General features: G+C 45.9%; 1 protein-coding gene across 3 annotated transcripts in view; it reads right to left on the bottom strand.

The window, feature by feature from the left end:
- The window catches only part of PODXL (podocalyxin like), a 40,453-nt gene extending 21,680 nt beyond the window's left edge, over window positions 1-18,773 (bottom strand). For all 3 annotated transcript variants that reach the window (XM_010712988.3, XM_010713057.3, XM_010713198.3), the window contains exon 1: window positions 18,617-18,773. In XM_010712988.3, coding sequence (XP_010711290.1) covers window positions 18,617-18,662 — 46 coding nt within the window. In that variant the 5' untranslated portion in view covers window positions 18,663-18,773. The remainder of the gene's footprint in view (window positions 1-18,616) is intronic.
- Between the last annotated feature and the right edge of the window lie 1,472 nt (window positions 18,774-20,245).

Below are 20,245 nucleotides of genomic sequence, written 5' to 3'. Positions count from 1 at the left end.
CCATCAGAGTGGAGTCATCCTGTGATGGCCTTGTTTCTTTGAAGCAAGATTTGTTGCAGTGAGATGACCTCCTGTATCAAAGGAGCAGCAATCTCCTTCATACAAAGCTCAGCAAGAGAGTTTTCCACCTGCAGCCAGTGGCTGAAGGACATAAAGCCTGGTATATTTAGCTCTCTATTTCTGCAGAAGTCACCCAGGGCCTTTGGAAGAAAATCAAGGTTTACACTGAGTAATGGGCTCCAACAGTTGCTCTGCAGCAGGGTAAAGCCCAGCTACCTTTAGCCCTGAACAGTGGCCATGAATCAAAATGACAATGAAAATCACAAAAATGCTGTAAGATCACATAACCTTGCTATACAAAAAACATTTGGGATTCTCCTTGTGTAGTTTCTGAGCTTTAAGTCCCTAATAAGCCCTTTCAGCTCTGATCCAGTTGGGTGGCATCCCTACTCACAACGGGTTTGTAACCCATTGATCTTTTAGGTGCCTTACAACCTAAGCAAATGGGTTTCTATTCTTTCGATTCTTTTGATTCTATAAGTGCTAAAAAGTCTGATTTAAAAAAAAAAAAAAGACAAACAAGATTAAAAGCCTAAACTTGTCTCAATTTGGATAGGCATTTGAGATCTGCAGGAAGGAGCAAGAGCCTGGATAAGACTACTAGGTTGGCAATGCTGACTTGACTCCTCCAGAAGAACACCCAACATCACCAACTCTTTACAGTGAGGGTTGAAGGCTGTGTGAGGATGGCGAGGGGACATTTTTATTCTTTGAAATAGACAAGTTGTTCCTCCCTGTGTTTTCTATCCCAGAAAACTGAATCATCCCTGACTTGTTTTTCGTGGAAGACTACTACAGACAACTTGAGAGGGAGCCAGGACATGAACCAGTGAGATAGGAACTGATTTTCATTCAGCCTGATGGCTTGTCTACACCGAAGTACTCAGGAAAATTAATCTAAAATTAAAAGAAGGCATGATTTCAGAGTGGATTAATCAAAGTGAACACAACCCACCAGGTGGCCACTCTTGTTCAGCTTAAATCAACCTTCATTCCATTTAGCCAAAATGAAGTGGGTTAAATCAAATTAAAGTCTCCTTAGCCCTGAATGCCAAAATGCAGTGGGAGGAAGGCAAGATGCAGTTTAAGAATGCTAATTTAGGAGAGATCTGGTGATGGTCTCCACAGAAGCAAGCCCCCAAACGTAACATTTGGCACAAATACCAACCAAACATCAGGGATGGGGTGCACCTTCCTCTCCTGCTCCAGTGTCAGCAAAGGTGGGTTTTCCTACCCTACTCAATGTCTTGCCTTCCTCTCCAGCTGGCCGGATTCATATTTGGGTTCATATTGAGCAAGATGAGTTAGGACTTGGCCCTACTATACTGCTATCTGAAACTGTGCCAGCTGGTCAGCGCTACTGAAGTGTTTTCTCGCCTAATGTCACTCAGGTGCCATGCATTGGCTATGTGCCTGGATTTGCTCAATGAGAGATGGAGGCCATGATGGTCTTCCAAAGTGATGAATGCTGCAGAAGTGAGGATGTCAGCCTCCAGGAGAGGCTGGAGGTCCAGCACAGAGGAGGTCTGATCTGCAACCTTAAGGATGAGAACAGTGAAACTAGAGGAACAAGGAAATCTCAGCCTCACCACAAGCAGCCCCAATGTACAGGAAATATAGGGTAGATGGGTGATGGAGAGGTCAGTTTGCGCTGGCACATGGCACCACTGCAGCATCACAAAGTGCTGTCTGCACTTCTATGCACCTCCCTTTCCTCCCCTCCTCCCCTAAGATTTACAGCAGGAATCACCCTCCCAGGATAGCCTCTGCTCCCTCCTAGAGGCTTCAAGCCTCTGGCAGAGCCTTGCTCTGGGCAGGACTTGGAGGATGCTCGCCTGTCCTGAGAGTGAAAATGGCCAGCGGAAGAGTGATGGGAGGCTGTGATAAGACCCACAGCCTCGCCCTTCTTTGTGTGTCCAGAGCTTCTGGTGAGTCATGCCATCAGCCCAATGTTTAACCTTTTCAGGGTCAACATGCAACACCCACCACCAAGTCAGGATGGACCCAAAGGTGATGAGCTGGATCCATCTTTGGTCCATAGAGGCTTGAAGCATGATGTGAAGTAGATGAAGATGATGCTAAATGATGTAGGCAGCCACCTCCAGGAGGCACCAGTGATATCCACACAGATCCCAGCTTCTCTTGGTAAAAATTTGTGTGATTCCTAGTGAAGCATTAGTTCTTCAATGCTTTCTGCTTTTGCTGCATTTTTTGACTGTGCTGGGGATGGGCTCCTCCACAAACACTTCATGGAGTATCTGCGAACCTTCGCCCAGATTAAAGCTGCCACTACACAGAATTATAGAATGACTTAGGTTGGAAGGGACCTCAAAGATCACCTAGTTCAACCCATGCCTCAGACCAAGTTGAAGACTGCTAGGCCAAGCATTAGATCAGGATGCCAAGGGTCCCATCCAGCCTGGCTGTGGGTCTCTCCTAGTGCTTTTTGTAGGGGAGCTGAGCTGGACATCAGGATCAGCCCCTTTGCTGGGTTCAATCCCCTCCATGACCTTGGCAAGCCAGGGCTACGGAACCAGCAGCCTGGAGATTTCCTGTTAACGTCACAAGGAGGGCTCCACATTTCCTTGTGATCCTTTGTGTGTCCGTGCTATTTCAGGTCCCACCTTTTTTCTTCAGCTCCCACCCACAACTCCCTCTGGGTGGGGTCTTCCCGGATCATTTGGAGCTCTATGTATACACACACATATACGTATGCATGTCAATACATTTGTATAGCTGTGCATGCAAGTGGAGCCTTTGGGCAACGGCTGGACACGATGCTCTTGGCAGGAGGCTTGGGACTATTCTTTAAGTGGGGAGAGCCTAGGAAGGGAAGGACGCATCTCACCCTCCCTCCTATTCAAAACTATTTAAAGACTGACTGGCACAGAGTTGCTTTCCCACCAAGTGGCCCCAGTGACGATCTGGCTTTAAAGCTGTGTAATCAGATCAACTTCTATTGTTGGCAAATTCATAACTGCCTCATTATTTAACTATCCAGAAGCAATTGGTTTTATAGGGAAAAAGAACATCCATTTCAGCTCCTTTATTTTTATTTTTTTTAATAAGTGCGTTGGGACTCAGTTTCCACTTGAAGAACTTTTGTTCTTCAAACTCAGCAGCTCCCGCTCTCCCCATCCTTAACATAAAACACATGATCACAGGAATCACTGATGAAAGATGCAAACAGTGAGAGATGACCTTTTTCAGTACTTTCCTGATGGAGGATTCTTCTGCACAGCACATTTGTTATGCAATTCTCTCTTTGCTGCTGTGGGCAGGAAAGCAGATGAGCCTTAACCATTTCCCCTCCTGAGAGGAAGGATGCTCTTCTAAGAGTGATGCATTGCTCATCCTTGCTCAGCCATAGCTCTCCAAAATAACCCTGGTGACATATTTAATCTATCCCTTCCACATTTCCCCCACCCCTACACACAAAACCAGATGAATTTCATATGGAGGAGCTATCTTCATTTACAGGCCAGTCTAACACCTTGCTTACCAGGGCCCCAATCTTGGTTGGGTGCCACAGCAATACAAATAATTAATAACACTAATTCCCATGAGAGTCTATTACATTATAATTCAACTTCCTTCCAAACAATGGCTCCTCTTCCTTGCTTTGTGTGTTCTTCAAAAGAAGCGGCTGCTGTGCTTTAGGGCTGGGACAGCAGTCGAGGTAAACATACACCCAGCACTCCTGCTCAGCTGGGCCTGGGCAGCAAAAAAAGATGAATCTGATTTCAGACAATTGCACTGTGGACAGGAAAAAAAAAAATTGGGGCTTTAAGGAAATCGCAATGTGTCAGCACTAAACATTACTTATTCTGAGAAGTCTCTTAGGGCATTTTTATTCAGTACTTCTTACTTCTTACTCAGAATGGCAATAAGAGCAAGAAATGATGAGAGAAGAAGTGCCCACTGGTCTCAGGCGTTCAAAACCTCTTTGTCTATGAAGCAGAGAAGGCTGCAGCCCCTGGTCCCAACACTGCAGTGGGGGGACATTGAGATTTATGGCGGATGCGCAGATTGCTGGCACAGTGCTTGGACATTTCCCTGCTTATGTGTGGGTACTGTGCCTTTACCACCCAAAAAGTGCATAAAGGGAAAGATGAAAAGATAATTCATAAGCAAGTAGAAATACATCTTCTTTCTTCAGCCAGTTCTGTGTTGAAGTTTGTCCATCCATTGGGTGCATGGGCCAGGCAAATTGTTCTGTGTGGGGTATTTGGGGAATGGAACCCAGTGCCATAGGTGCAATATCAAACTCAAAAGCAGGGACACCAAAATACTGTGTGTCCAACTAAAGCTGGATGGCAATACAGCCATCTTAAAATGTTTTGAGCTGGTTCATGCTGGAGAGAATGGGCTCTGGATGGAATGTCCTGATGGCCCTAGGTCCTTCTTTAAACATGTATCTGGCTCTGAAGCATATGGTGGCATATCTCTGAGATGGTTTGTCTGTTGCTAGGAAAAGGAATATAGGCTTACATAGCAAGTAGTGAAGGTGGAGAAAGAAGAAGGCTCTCACTAATAAGTTGGCCAACTGTCCTGACTTGATGTTTATGAAAAACAATGCACATTCTGGTCAAGACAGAGCCTGCAACAGTTTTAATTAGTCAAATCGAATGTGGTTTTGTCATAGGAGATGAGACACAACCAGGACCAGCCAGCTGGGTTCTTGGCTGCTGAGTGACATTGTCTTTCCAGCCCAGTGACCTCATTGTTATGAGTCAAAAGGGGAACAATGTTGTTCTCCCAGCAAGGAGTGGGATTCCTGTGTGGTTAGAGCCAAGCAGAAGAGCATGGGAAGTTGTAGGATGTCACTAGGTCGAGGATTCAGCGTTTTGCACACAGTTCAAACAAGCTGTGGCATTATTGTGTGCTGAAAAATACAATACAAGCATGGCATGCAACAGGGGTCATATTCAGCTCCTCAAAAACTCAACATCTGTCTCTGGACCAGAAGGTCTAGGTAGTGGGTTTGAGCATGAATAGAATCACTAGTTAGGAGAAGAAATACTACATGGCATCTTGCAGAAAGGAGAGCTCGCGGTACCCATACTCCCAGGGCTCTGAATGGAAAAATATCTGCATCTGTGTTAGCTTTAGAGTTCAGGGCTTCAGTGACATCTCCCTGCCACCAAAATCCTTCTCCCTCCTGGCTGCAAAGCGGCATGGCCATGTCTGGCAGTCGTGCAGCAGTCAGGCATGACAGGGCAAGGGAAGGAAGCAAAGGGAGTAAAGGAAGCAGGAAGGAAGAAGGATCTGCACCCCCTCCCTGTTGTTAATCATCCTCCCCTTTCGCTTTAGAGAAGCTGTCAGGTCTGCAAACACCATGCTTGAAAAGGTGCAGAGCAGTGGGCAGAAAAGGAGGACTGGTGCTGGGCTTGATGATATTATCCAAATTACTCTGCTCCTGGAACTGCAGAGACCGGATCACTGCTTATAGCACAGCAGTGAAGCTCTGACAAATAAGTTTGGGTGTTTCTTTTAGAAAACTGACCTAAAGTCATGATGGAGCTGGAGATGGGAAAAAAAGAGTGACTGCAGGTTGGGTCTTTGATGGGACCCACAGAAAGGCACCAGAAGAGTGATGGATGGGGCAATGAGTTGGGATTCAGTGGATACTACTGGTGGTAATCCTGCAGCTAGGGAGCAGTAATGGGAAGAAAGAGGGACAGCAAATTCAGCCCATGCTGGGCATGTGGTACACCAGAAAAGGCTGCTACTGTTTGAACAACTCTGTCTGCAAGTGATCACTGCCAATTCAAAGCAGTCTTGTTGCAAAAACTACTCTATGAGACACAAGGAAACCAGGACATTCAATTACAGAAAGGCAAAAGAGAAAACTGAAAATCCACACACACACTTTAAGGAAAGCACCATCAGCTCCTCCAGATGTATCTGGTTATTATTATCAGGGCAAAATAGTCTTTGACTTCAGTCAGGACAGCTCTCAGAAATCAGGCATTGGACATACTGATCATGGAAGCAAGGGAGAGCTGAGGCTTCAAAAGCAAACAGTGACTTTTAGCAATGCTTGGTATTGACTGTTGTTGCAATTACTTAACTAGCAAGCCTGTCATCTGCTCTCCCAAACAGAAGAACCATGCAAAATCAATGAATCATCAAGACCATAAGATCAAGTTCAACTGTCAAACCATCACAACCATGCCCACTAAACCATGTCCCTAATAGAATCATCAAGGTAAGAAAAGACCTCTAAGAAAAGAAACTGGCTCACATCCACACCAGCTCCAGCTGTACCCAAAAGGTGATATTTATTGCTATTATACAAACACATTAGTCTTCCCTCCCTGGAAGCATTCAAGGACAGGCTAGATGGGGCTTTGAGCAGCCTGGTCTAGAGTGAGGTGTCCCTGCCTATAGCAGGGGAGTTGAAACTAGATGATCTGAAAGGTTCCTTCCAACCCAAACCATTCTATGATTCTGTGAATTTATGTCATCAAGGAGAGCAAACCTCCTTTTCCCAGTCTCACAGGCTTCATGTTATAGCCATGAGTTGAACAGGACTGGACAACTTGCAGACCTTGAATTTAGGGATATGTAGTGAGATCCAAGTGGTAATGAGTTGCTATAATAAGCCTTATGGGGGGAAAAACATGCGAAAAATATGTGAAATCTGCCTACAGATTTCTCCTAATCACCTGTCCATCACAGAAAAGGATAGTCCTGTTGCACAGAACTGTGGCTGTTGGTAAGTATATTCTCCTGCCAGATCTGAGCAGAGGCGAAATCTTATTCCCTTGTCGCCTGCTGTGCTCACACCGAACCAAAATCCCTACAGAAACTACACAAGAGCTGCACCTTCCTCACCCCCCCACCCCCCTTAGTCAGTAGAGACGGAAACAAAGCCCTGCCCTCTGAGCTGGATTAGCAGGCAACCTCCCGAAAAAGCCAGCTGGGCTGGGGGCAGCCCGCGGCGCTGCTGCCAGCAAGGAAAGCAGCTTACATCACTACAGATTGGAGCAGCCCCACAAAACACACTGATGGGAAGACAAAGCGTAGAGCTACCACCGAATTCCTCCAGCTCAAACACAAGCACCAAACTGCCGGCACTCCTTCGGCAGGACTCTCCTAGGATTATTTCTCACCAAGTTCACAAGCTACACGTGAATTTGGTAGTTTACACAGTCTGTATCTTAGCTGAGGGCTTTCAGCCCATAGCAGCCCTGTTCCTGGGGCAGGATCCTGTGGGTGTTTGGAGGTTAGGGCTGGAAGCACCTCTGTGGTCGCTATGCCAAAAAATCCTACAGGCAATTAGAAAAGGAAGCTGGAAAAGCAGAGTGCAATTACCCAGCATCAAAATTTTCCTTCCTCTTCTCATCAAAAACACAGCAAGGGCCTCAGCAATCACCAGCCAGCTCCGAGCTTGGCATCTTTGAGCTGTGTTGAAAATGCAGCTCCTTGCATTCCTCTCCACTTTCTCCTCCATAAGCACCGTCATGCAGCTCTGTACACAGCCTGATACCTATTGAGCTGCTCACTATGTGCTCTGAGAAGGAGTTTCTGTGCTTCTATCAGCAATGTGGATGAGCCGCCGCAATCTCTGTTTCTAATGGGATCAGAGGAAAGACAGCCTTGCACCTTCAGGGCTGGCTGTGCCACCAAAAATCCTTAAACCCCCCCAAAACTTTACCTTGTGCAGGTGTCAGCTACCCATGGCCAGACTTTACAGAGCACAAAAGAGCTGGATTTCATTTTTTAATTTTTTAATTTTTTTAACAGAGAAATAGCTCTTTTCTTTCTCAGCTTAGATTTCTGCATTTCTCACCCCATTACTGGACCATACAAATTATATGTCCCCCACAAGACAACACACCCTGCTGCAACACAGCCTTAGATGCCTACTTTTCATTGACCACCAGTTCCACCCTTGTGTCACTTCCTTGGCAGAAAGAACAGCTTTATTTTCCCCAGGTTAGCTGCCCTAAATTGCCCTCACCAGTTGAGGCCACGACTGGGAGGAACACCAACAAAGCAAATGTGGATAGTGATGGATGGTAGGCTTTGTCTTTGATCACACAGCACACAGTGGTGGAAGTATTGGCCATCTTTGCCCTCATCAGGTATTAACACCACCAAATCTGCCATCAGCCTTCTCTTTGTTGGAAAGCCCCACAGAAAAAGCAGTTTAGGGTGAGATGGTAAATTACAGGCTAGATTTTGAGAACTGTTCTGCGTGACAGCACTTCACCACAGTATGGCCATCCTGAGACACTGATACCCCCGGCAGCCTGTGAGGGATTTGGCCTGGAGAAGCACAAAGTGAGGGCTGCAAGATCCAGCCCAGGGCCTGAATGATCTTAGTGCGTCCTTTGTCTTGACCTGCCTCCAGCTGTGACACTTCAGGCAATTTTAGCAATCTTAACTGATGTATTTTGGCATACACCTCCATACAATGGAGGTGATACCCCAATAGCTGCAACAGATACATGCAGAACAGTGATGGCAGGAGCAGCAACCACAATCATCTTGGTGGCAGTGATCATGCTGAACAGCCTCCTAATGAAAACATCCTTTGAGAGTATCCTCCTATGGTGAGGAGCTCAAGACACTGCAATATCATATTATCAAATTGTTTTCTTTTTGTGTGTTTGTTGCCTTAATCATGATGTTTAATCATCAAGCCAATTGGAGAAAGTGTTCTCATACAGGATCATCACAGAGATGGATCTAAACGGCCTAGCTGAGAGGATCCAGGTTCCCCCAGGTTTCACACAGTTGTCTATTTAATAGGGTTTTAGTTCAGAAAAAAGAAGGGAGGTTGAACTTACTACTCTCTGTGCTTCCAAGATCCCCATGATGGCCATGCAGTGTGCATGGATGGAAGCTCACCAGGATCTGCCAGGCTACATTGCTCTCCTGGACACAAGGACTGGTCCAAGCTGCTGTTCCGTGGGGAAGAAAGACCTGCACTACCATGGGTCACTGTCCTGGAGAGATGAGGTCACCTTCTATTTTCTGAAAGGATGAATGTGTCATCTAGCATCAAACAGGAGATATATACATATTCATTGCAAACAATACACTGCGCTAAGTATAAATTCAAATGGAACATCCACGGCGCTTGGGGATTTTTCAGCACTAAATGAGATGGGATTTGGATGCAAGACAAAAACTGTTGAGCCAATTAAAGAAAGTTAACCCTAATCCTAACCTTGTTTTTTTTTTTTTTTTTCCTTCCTTTTTTTCCTTTTTTTTTCCAGTGCCCAGCCTCTCTGCATATAATAGAAAGACGCATTCAGCAATTCCACCAATGGTTAATTTTAAGCTGCGAAAGCAACTGGGAACTGGCAGCTGAAAAATAAAATAGCTTTCTCTCCTGTTTTAAACAGTAAAAGTGAGATTTAAGAGAACGACTCCTGTTTATTCACAACCCCCCAGGGACAAGAAACAATTCATTTCAGTCACTAACTCCATCTGAGATTGACACTTGAGATTTGCTCAGTAAGTTTCTTAGTTTTAATCTCGAAAGCGTGTTGAAAAGTGTATGGGTTAGGTATCCTTGGTCCTGGGTTGCCTGATGTATCTTAGAAGAATTTCAAATGCTGTTTCACATCTGTCAGTTTAACAGAAATTTCACTCATGAGTAAAGAGTGGTTGCCTGCAACGAGCCCAAAGTTAGTGCCGTTCAGCATTTCCTAGGGAGACCTGAAAGATGTACACATTAAAAATCAAAACAGAGTGGTGGCAGCCTATATAGCTGTTTAAACAAACATGTTCAAAGTGTGACTACCCAGTTAGAAAATACAGCTGAAAGGTAACAGCAGCCTGTAAATTTCCATGTTTTACAGTGAGCAACCAAGGGGAATCAACCTTGCGTAAGGGATATAGCTATGAATTGGAAATGAAAAGCATGATTAAAATGAAATCATTCCAATAAAGACTTTTTGCTTCCTTATTTTAAACCATGATTGAAATTCCTAATTTAAGCCACATCAATTTAAATCAAAGCACTTTGCAGTAAAAGGAAGTTTTGAACCCTTTGTAAGGTTTTAATGAGAAAAAGCACGTTCCTGTATTGAATGTGGATAATGGGGACTCATTGGTACCTCAAGGACCTGTCTTTTAGAAGCCTACAAATTGCACAGAGTGAGAGTTTGGAGGGTTTTTTTTTTTTTTTTCAGCAGTCTGGGAAAAACTTAAGGAAACAGAATAATTTCAGTGCTAGGGGGTTGTAAGAAGCTCAGAATGCATTTTTTTACGATACATTACATGACTATTCAAGATGGGAAAATTTATCACCTGTACCAAGGAGGTCAGCATCTACATGTGAACTACCTGAGGCTCAGGTAAGTGCAGCGCTGATGATCTCAAAAGCCACTGGGGTATGCTGAGATTAACTCCTGCATGCTTGAAAATTGAGGTCAAGAGGGTGATTTGACTGCTGGCCTCACAGCCAATGGGATGTCATGTCTCGTTTTGCTCATAGTTTGCCTTGGTTGCCTCTTGGTCAACTCAGGGTTTGCAAGGAGCCCTATGGCAGGTGCAGGCTCATTCCATTTGTAGCACACCACACTGCTGCAATCCAACCTTTCATTGCCACGGATGATTTCGGTGTGCTTATAGCATTGCTTTAACTTGGCATCAAACCATATGCATTTTGAAAGAGGCACTGCCCTGCACGAATATGAACACTGTCACAGTGTGCTGAGTCAGATCAGAGAACTGATCCATCTGAAAACACAGCATTATTAAATAAAAGAAAAAGAAAAAAAAAGAGCAGGGTGGGAGCTGTTTTGTGCATTTACTGTGAGTTATTATGTTCTCCATCTTGCCAAGAGAAACCTGTGGGAACAAACAGATGCAGGCTCTGAAACCAAATCAGGTCACCATCAGCTAAAGAGGGAGAACACGGCCAAAAGATTTTATGAAATAAAATGCTGGGTTGGAAGTGGTGCAATAGCAATCTCTATTGAAGAGGCTTAATATTAGCTCACCTAGAACACGCTAGAAAACATTCTTCCCTTGACTGTGCCTTAGGCATCTCTTCTGTTGGTTGATAAATTAGAAAGGTATAACAAGAACAACTATAATTTGCAGAATCATAGAATCGTTTGAGTTGGAAGGGACCGTAAAGGCCATCTAGTCCAACTCCCCTGCAATTGGGGCACCCACCACCAATGTGGGCAGCCTGTGCCAGTGCTTCACAACCGTTACTGGAGCAGGTTGCCCAGATATAGGGGTGTAATTGCTTATTTAGAATATGTATATATTTAATAACACTCCTCAGAAGCTCTGAACATACTTGCATGCTGCCAATGACAACGCTAAGCCTCAGACACAATGAAGTGAGCATAAAAAATACATGCTTCATACCCATCAAACCTTTAACTTCATGCCGACCCCCTTTTACAAAACTAAGAACTCCTGCAGTCAGCTGGGAGGGTGACTTTTTTAGATACAACCCATTCAATTATTTTTAAAACAACTGATTGAACGTTTTAAATCATCCCCCATCAAGTCTATTCGGCTCCTCACTAAGAAAGCTACAAAAGAGCTGAGGAACGCAGCATATCTCTTGCTCGTGGGTCCACCTCAGCTCCTGGTACTGCTGCAACCATTTGCAATTATCCAGGGAAAAGTTGTATCAATACAGCTGGTGCTAATTGGATATGTGCTGGGGAATGCAGTGCACCGCTTTGCCCACTCTGCCCTTTCTCACAGTCGAGGAACACAGTGCTGTGATAAGCAAGGTGTAATAGTCACCCTGAAAGCTATCCAGGCAGTGTCATTTAAACTTTTGACTTTTTTTTTTCCTCACTGCGTTTGTGGTGGAATTTCTTATCTCACCCTTCTGCCTTTAGACTCTGGGGGGGAGAAAAAAACAGCGTTTTTGCTATCACGCTTCAGAGAAGGGCTTTTTTCAAACGCAGTTTCTCCAAAACCTGCAAACCCTTTCAAATTCACTCTGCCAGAGTTAGAAATCTTGCATTCTCTCTTGGCCTGTGTTTAGCAGAAACCACTTGGAATTAATGCCTGATAAGCGTGTCTCCTCCTTTCTTACAATAGCCAGCACGCAGATTTAATGTATCTTTAAGTACTACAGCTGAGTAACTCTAAGCCAGTTTCTATCTCCTTCAGTTAGAATTACTAAAATCAATTAAGGCGGAGAGAGAAAAATTCAGCCTCTCTCATTAATAACTAAGGCCGTATGCTACCACTGCAAAATGACCATCTTCTCTCTAACACTATGCACATGTGCTGGAAGACCAAAGCTGCACGCACGTTGAATTTGCAAAGAAAAAAAAAAAACCTGCTGGATTAATCCAGCTTTTATTTTGGGTGCTAAGAATATGAAGCTAACCTCAGGGCAACATCTACAATGGGAGTAACTCAGAAATAAAATATTAACTGTTCCATTTTGGAGATTTCCTTGCAAATCCCATCTGCCTGTTTTTAAGGCACACGTCCTGCACTCAGGTTCAAACACAGCCTTGATTTAAACCCAAAGACTGTTCTTCCCATCTGCCTTACATGCTGCCGTCTTTGTGGTGTACTCCTGACCCACCAAGAACACGTCTCCAAACCCACATTTTTGGATGTTTCTAAACAGATACTGTTACACAAGATCAGTATTTCTGAGGGCAGATCCTGGATGCTTTTGGTGTAACATAAACTCTGCAGGGCATCATCCATGGACATACCAATCTCTAGTGTCTAAATCATAGTATCATTATGGTTGGAAAAGACCACTAAGGTCATTCAGTCCAACCATCAACCCATGCCCACTAACCATGTCCCTCAGTGCCACAACTGCCCTTTTCTTGAACACTGCTCTACCACCTCCCTGGGCAGCCTGTTCCAATGCCCCGTCACTCCTTCTGAGAAGAAACTAATATCCAACCTGAACTCCTCTGGCACAACTTAAAGCCATTCCCTCTCATTCTATTGTTGTTACCAGGGAGAAAAGGCCAACTCTCACCTTGCCACAACCTCCTTTCATGTCATTGTAGACAACAATAAGGTCTCCCCTGAGCCTCCTCTCTTCCAAACTGGACAATCCCAATTCCCTCAGCCCCTCCCCATACGACCTGTTTTCCAGAACAGTCACAGCTACATTGCACTTTTTCGGACTCACTCAGCTCATTAGACATCTGAATTCTCCCCAGAATAAGAGGATGGTGGCCCTATCACTGTGTTGAGCAGCGGTGCCTTGGACGAGCTATGTACAAGTTGAGCCATGCTGAAAGCACATCACAATGTGGGGAGCACAGTGCATTCAGACACTGCCTTTTTGCAGCTGGTTTATTACAGATGCATATCTAAAACCAGGTGCTGTACCATAGCTGAAGGCTCTTTCCCATTCATTTGCCCCTCTGCTCTATTCTGGGCATTGAGGCGTCGTGCTGAGTTAATTTTAATAAGTCTTTTGCATTCTCCCTGCCTCCTTGCAATACTCTGTCACCAAACTGTCACCAGCAGCACACACAACACACAAGTAAGCACTGCTGGCCTGCGACCAAGAAAACCACAACACGTACATTATTTATGGGAAGCAATAGGTACTAACTGCACGTGGAGCAGCATGTGCTGCAAAGACAATGATTTGCAAAGCAGCCACATCTGGTGATGAGAAAACTTCAGCAAGAAAATCTGTGCCCTGACAAGCAAATGATCAGTGGAGAATAATGGTGCTTTTAAGGGTCTGGAGCAACTTCACTTTATATCTTGAAGCACAGAGGTTTTTTTCACAATAGGGTTGAGGAGGCATCCTGGCATCTGGTGGTTGCCAAGAGGTCTCAGCAATTTTCAAAGACCTGAGACTTGAGACACTCTATGGCTCAAGTCCAGTATCCATGCAGCCCGCCATGTAGCTCATGCCAAATATCCCACCTCAAAGCTTTGCACTACCAGTAGTAGTAGCAGGAACGCTACTACTGGCATTTTCCAGGACTGTCCAAAGCACTCATTATTTCTAGCACTATTTGCAATTCAAAACAGGCAGCTAACTTCAGGTGGGTTTAAACTCTAACGTAATGGTTTTGGATATGGACTAGTCCCACTGCTTAGGCATCTCAAAACTGGAGCTGTGGCATGAGGAGAGCACTTCTCTCCTGCCTCCTTCCATCTTTCTCAGGGACCTCCAGAGTAAAGCACTGCAAAGCTTCTGCCAAGCACTACAGCAGAAATATGTGCAGTTAGAGCCATTAAAACTTGACAAAGCTCCCAAATAATGAAGAATTCAGCATGACAAAGCACCTCAGGGTATGGGACACCATCACACCACACAGTTTAGGAGAAAAGAGCAATTCTTTGGTCAAGCACCAACAGCACATAGAAAGGATTCTGCAGGAAGCTGAAGCTACATTCCCAAACACCAAGGCTGGTTGTCTCACAAGCTGCAATGCTGTCTCCCATCAAAGAATCCCAAGACAGGTTTCTATAGCACACAGTTCTGATATGGCTGTGCAACATCTGTGCAGAAAACAGCAAATCATGCCCCAAATACTCCATGGTTTCAACCCCAACAGCTCCATCTTATGGGTGCTTAGCATATTTTATGGCATGTGAGCTCATCTAAGCGCATTCAGCAGCAAGATGCACCCTGGTTTGTCCTCTGTGGAGCCAGGGATTGGACTCGATGATCCTGATGAGTCCCTTCCAACTCGGGATATTCAATGTTTCTATGATTCTATGAGCACAGGTGGCTGGAGAACAACAGCTGTGACGTTAAACACCTGGATTTAGTGGGAGGTATCCCTTCCCATGGCAGGGGGGCTCAAATTATGTGATCTTTAAAGTCCCTTTCAACCCAGACCATTCTATGATTCTACAATTAACAGATGACTGTATGCATCTTCTAGGATAACAATAATAACAGAAGCAAAATGTGCTGAAGAGCTCTCTGAAAGGCAGGGCGTGCATTGCAACAACTCAGGAACAACGTCGTTACGCAGAGACTGGCTGGTTACGGAAGGAGCTGTGCAGGCAGCAATCACAAACAGATTTTTGAGGAGGAAGTTGGTAGGGGCATGAGAAAATGCTCCAGAGAGCTTGTGAGATTACACATGCCTGCACATGGGGAATGGACCAAACAGGGCCACCTGGATTCCTGTGGAGTTCAAGCCCCTCTGTGACGTTTAGGACTGAAGGTGAGGCGAATGCTTGGCTTGGTGTTCAGGAAGGAGGATGTTCTGTGCCCCTATGTGTGGGTTTGTACCAGGCTTGGTCCCAGCTGCTTGGACCATACGTGGAAGGAGCTACTGAAGGCACCGTGGCTCTGGGTGCCATGGTGGGTCATCGGGGATAAGGCAAAGGGCCTACGTGGTGAAGGACTTGCAGCTGAGCAAGAAGGGGGCAAAATACAATGTGGATGTGAGCAGGTGGGATAGATGCATCCTGTATCTAAATCCTGATAGCAAATCTCTGCTCTAGAAAAGTGATGTAACACCCAGAATAACACAGGGGATACTGCACAGCCTGAGGGATCCTCACTGACTGGAATTTAGTTTCCAAATCCCACTGTCCCAAAACACTCCAGAGTTTGCTTGCACTGTGTTGGCATTCCTACGTTTTCTGGAGGGCGCAAGTGGGGACGGAGGATGCGGGACTTAATGGGAAATAATAACTGAAGTGCTACCCAAACCTCTCTGCAAATGCTGAGAGCAGATATTTGCAGCCAGTCTCCTGCCACCACCAACATGAGTGATCACCAGCCTCCTCATCACAAGCCTCTAAAGCAACAATCTGGAATCAAATCAGTGTATTGCATGGCTCCACTCCTTTCATCCAGGGACCTTCAAGCGCTTTACAAACAAGCCTTTAATTAAGCCTCCTAAAACAGACCCATGGGGTATCATTACTGAATCTGTTTTGCCACCAGGGAATCAAAGGTATTGCGCTGCTAAAATGGCAAGAGTTGGAAATGAGTTGCAAAAATCCTGTCAAAGTTCCTCCAGCAGCGACTGTTTGAGAATACACGTTCTGCTTCAGTGCTGAATTTAAAACACTTCAGTTAATGACTTTGTTCCTCCTGTTGGCACCCACCAATTTCCTGCTTCTGCCCATCTCAGCATTAGCATCCAATGAATCAGATGGATTTTAAGAATGCATGTCTTTGACAGCTTGTCTTGGACAAACACGAGCACCAAGCACCAGGAAACCAGAGCAGCTTTTGGGAATGAAGAAGGCTGTTTTGGCAGCAACCCGGAGATGTGTTTGTTTAGAGCCAGACAAAGGGTAAGGGCTGCTCCTGCCCTTAGGGCAGGTTTGAGCTTGGGGCTCTTCTTAATCCTCTGAGGATAAAACATATCGTTTTACTCTTCCTGATGCAATTCTGCTATTGTGCCCCCAGTGGGACAGAAGATCTAATATGTAGGAGGAATAAATAAAATATCCTGGGAGCACGCTACAACCCCGTAGGGCCCCTCACAAGCTGTCTGAATTTCAAGATGTTATGTGCCCCATGTTTTACGTGCAGCATCTCTTATGTGGAGTGGCTGTGCTTTGTCCGAGTGTGATTTTATTCTGATTTATGGCAAAAGAGAAATAGGGGGGGATCTTTCCAGAATCAGCTACAAACCTGGAAGCAGCATTCGTAGTGAAATAGCTGTACCTCAAAGAGCTGCTCTTAAGAACTAAGGTCCAATTCTGCTCTGCCCCAAACACAACCTTGTCACCTTCTTCCTCACGGCAATAGAAACCATCCCAAAACCCAGCTCCCTGCTCACTCATGAGTTTCACATCCAAATTAAACAGAAAACAAGTGCAAGTGGCAGTGAGCTCCATCCCAGTTACTCCTTTAAGCCACAAAAAAACTTCTGGTTTCATTTACAAACTCAATTTCTACCCAATTTGGTGGAAAAAGAGGTGCACTGCTTGAGTAATGCAGATGGTTACGATAGATAAACACTGGTGGGACCAGCAGCAAGACCTGGCCAAGCAGTCATGCCCAAGCCCAAACACCCAGCTGCAAAGGAAACCTATTTCGACCCTGAAGGAAGAAAATCCCAGTGCCAGCACCCAAGGAACAACATAAAAGCACCTCTAAGGAGCTTATTTCTAACCTTAGGAGCAGCAACTAATGGCAAGGAAACGCTGTTTTTTGAGGGATTTAATCAAATAATTTCCGAGAAATATGTAATAGGATCACTTGAGAGTGCTGTAGAAACATGTCCCTCTAACTTCCCAGGGCACCGTCCTGGAGCTGAAGCCTGTTTTTGTCCCACTCTGCACTCCGTTCTGAAAAACAACACAAAACCTTCCAAGAAGCCAAATTCAGCCAAATTTTGCCCAGCGCCAGAAAACCTGCTTAACAGCTCCTGCTTTATGCCAATTTAATGAGGCTGAACCATTTTAACAGCAAGAGAATTTTCTTGCAAAGCCCATGTCAGCACCAGGAAGAGATGAGGACTTCCCACCTGCGTGCCCACCACGACCAGATGCCACGAGGTGACACGGTAACACCCATGAGCAGCAGAACAATAAAACAGGGGCAGGCAGAGATTCCAGCCTGACCTCGGCCAATAATTCCCCATGCAGTTCAGACCCCAGGGTCCTCCCTTCACTCTGCATTTACCTCCGCAGAGATCCCAAGCTTTTGTTACCTTGAATCAAAGTCTGTGCAGCTCCACAGTTCGATGTGACCCAAAGCAAGATTTCACCTCCTCCTTTATTCTTTTCCCCCATTTCTCTCTGAATACAACCAAGAGATCCCCCAACTCTTCCCTGCCTTTATTCACTTCGAAAACAATCTGTGCATTTCACTTCCCCGCTACTTGTCTGTGCAATTTAAGACCATCACTCTGACAAAACCATCCCTCCCACAGCCATTCTCACAGCACCTGAGACAGCATCCACACCTCCGCTCCCCAAACTCCCCAATCCCTCCCAGCAAAGGGTCTCCACCACTCCAGCTCCTTTATCCACCTCCAACACCGACTTTGCCATCTCCCCTCATCTTTTTCCCACCTCTCTGCAAACCAAAGGCATGGGCTCAATCCGGACAGCACCATGCACTCTGGATCACTGCCACGATGCCTCCAACCTAAAGCCCAACCATGACTGCAACCCTAAGTCTAACCATGATGCCGACCCAAAGTCCAGCTGTGACTCCAACCCAACATCCAAGCCACGACACCAACCCAAACTCCGACCACACTTGGGGCCCCAAAAGAGCTGCATGAGGCTCAATGCTCCATGCTCTCTTTTCCATACCGCCGCTCCAGTGCCCCACTGAAGGGCTTTGTGAAGAAGCAGCGCGTTCAGCTCACAGCGTTGCATAAAGGAACGAACACTGCGGCGCGCTGCCCTATAGATTCGCGCCCGAAGTTGAGCTGCCAGTTGGCAATTCCAATGGTTTCCTGCATTTAGTTTCTAAACGAGAGGCTGAATAAAGCCAAATTCATGCACACACCACCCCGAGTGCTTTTTTTACACCTTTCTTCCCCAGTTGCTTCCAGTGAGTAAAGTAGAAAGCAGAGAGGGAGGATGCTGGATGCGCTCAGCCCCCGAAAAAAAAAAAACAAAAAACACCCAAACAGCAAAGCGAAGGCAAAACAACGAGGCGGCTCCGGGTGCCACTTACCGTGCAGCAGCAGCGGGAGCAGCGGCAGCAGCAGCGGTGCCCGCATGGTGCTCTGTGCGGCCGTCCCCGCTTCGGCTCCCTGCGCTCTCACCGTCGGGCGCCCGCTGTCCTCCCCCGGCCCCGCACCCGCTGCCCCCTCCGCAGCCGGGGGAGGTGCGCAGCATCCCTGGCCCGCCCTCGCCTCCGCCCCCTCGGAACCTGGGGCTGGGGTTGGAGGGGGGGGGTTGTGGATGTCAGTTGATACAAGGGGATTTGAGGATGGAGTTTGGGTTTTTGTCCGGGCGGAGCTTTGTGGACGAGTTGGGATACGTGGAGGGGATTTGGGGTGTTCATCGCAAGGAGGGCTTGAAAGGATTTGGGGTTTTTTAGTGGGGTGGGAGCCTGGGGGGGATTTGGAGTTCCTGCTTGATATAAGAGGTGATCTGGGGGTTGACTGGGATAAAATCTGGAGGAATTTGGGAGTGATTGGGTTATTCATTGAGATCAGGGGCATTCTGGCTTTTATTGGGATGGGGGTCTGGGAGGATGTCTGGGTTTCCTAGATGCTATGGAAGGTGATATGGGGGTTCTTCGGGGAAGAGTTTGGGGGGAATTGGATTTTCTACATGGGAGTATATCTGGGATTTTGTCTAGAGGGTGCTTGGAGAGACTTGGGGTTTTTACTGGGATGTGTATTTGGGGTGGGATCTAGGCTGCCATAAGGGGTGATTTGGGGTTAGGGGGTTTCTTAGGATAGAGTTTGGAGGGAATTGGGTTTTCCATCTTCATGCGAATGTATTTAGGGTGTTCATCAGGATGGAAGTTTGAGGGGTGGGGGAGGATTTGGGATTCTCACCTACCCACCTACAAGGGGTGATTTCGGGGCTTTGTAGAATTTGAGGGTAGAGTTTGGGTTTTCATCAGGATAGGGGATTGCAGGGATTCTTAGTGGGTGGGATTGGGAGCATTCATCAGGATGAGAGCTTTGGGCTATTTGGGGTTTTTTATTGAGATTGGATTCTGGGAGAACGTCTGTGTTCACCACTTGCCATAAGACATGGACAGTGGTTCTTTGGGGTAGAGTTTGGAGGGGATTGGGCTTTCCGTCTGGATGTGGGGGAACTTGAGGGATTTGGGATTTTTACTGGAATACAGGTTGGAGGGGAATTTGGGGCTTCGCACCCACTGTAGGTGGCTAGATAGAGGGTTTGTGAAGTTTGGGAATGGGGTTTGTGTTTTCATCAGAATGGAGGGCTTTGGGATTTGCCATTTTTATCGGGATGTGATTGGATTTGGGATTTTCACCTGCAAGAAGTTAAAGTGTTGATTTGAGGTTCTTATCTAGATGAGGATTTTAGGGAGGGATTTACAATTCCCAGCTACATGACGGAGATTTCGTTGTTTCAGCATGAAGGATGGGTTTAGGGTTTTCATATGGATGGGGATTTATTTGGGATTTTCATTCAGGAATTAGGGTTTTGGGAGTTAAATTTGGAGGAAGGAGTTGGAATGGATTTAAAGTTTTCAACTGAATGGGAGTTTGGGGATTTTCATCTAGGTAGTTTGAGTTGTGATTCTCACCAGGACTGGAGGCTGATTTGGGATTCTTACCCTGAGGGAGTTGGATTTGGGATTTTCTCTGTTCACCTT

Source organism: Meleagris gallopavo, chromosome 1 (assembly GCF_905368555.1).
Source record: "Meleagris gallopavo chromosome 1, MGAL_WU_HG_1.1, whole genome shotgun sequence".
NCBI lineage: Eukaryota > Metazoa > Chordata > Aves > Galliformes > Phasianidae > Meleagris > Meleagris gallopavo.
This window is presented reverse-complemented; position numbering and strand designations above follow the sequence as displayed.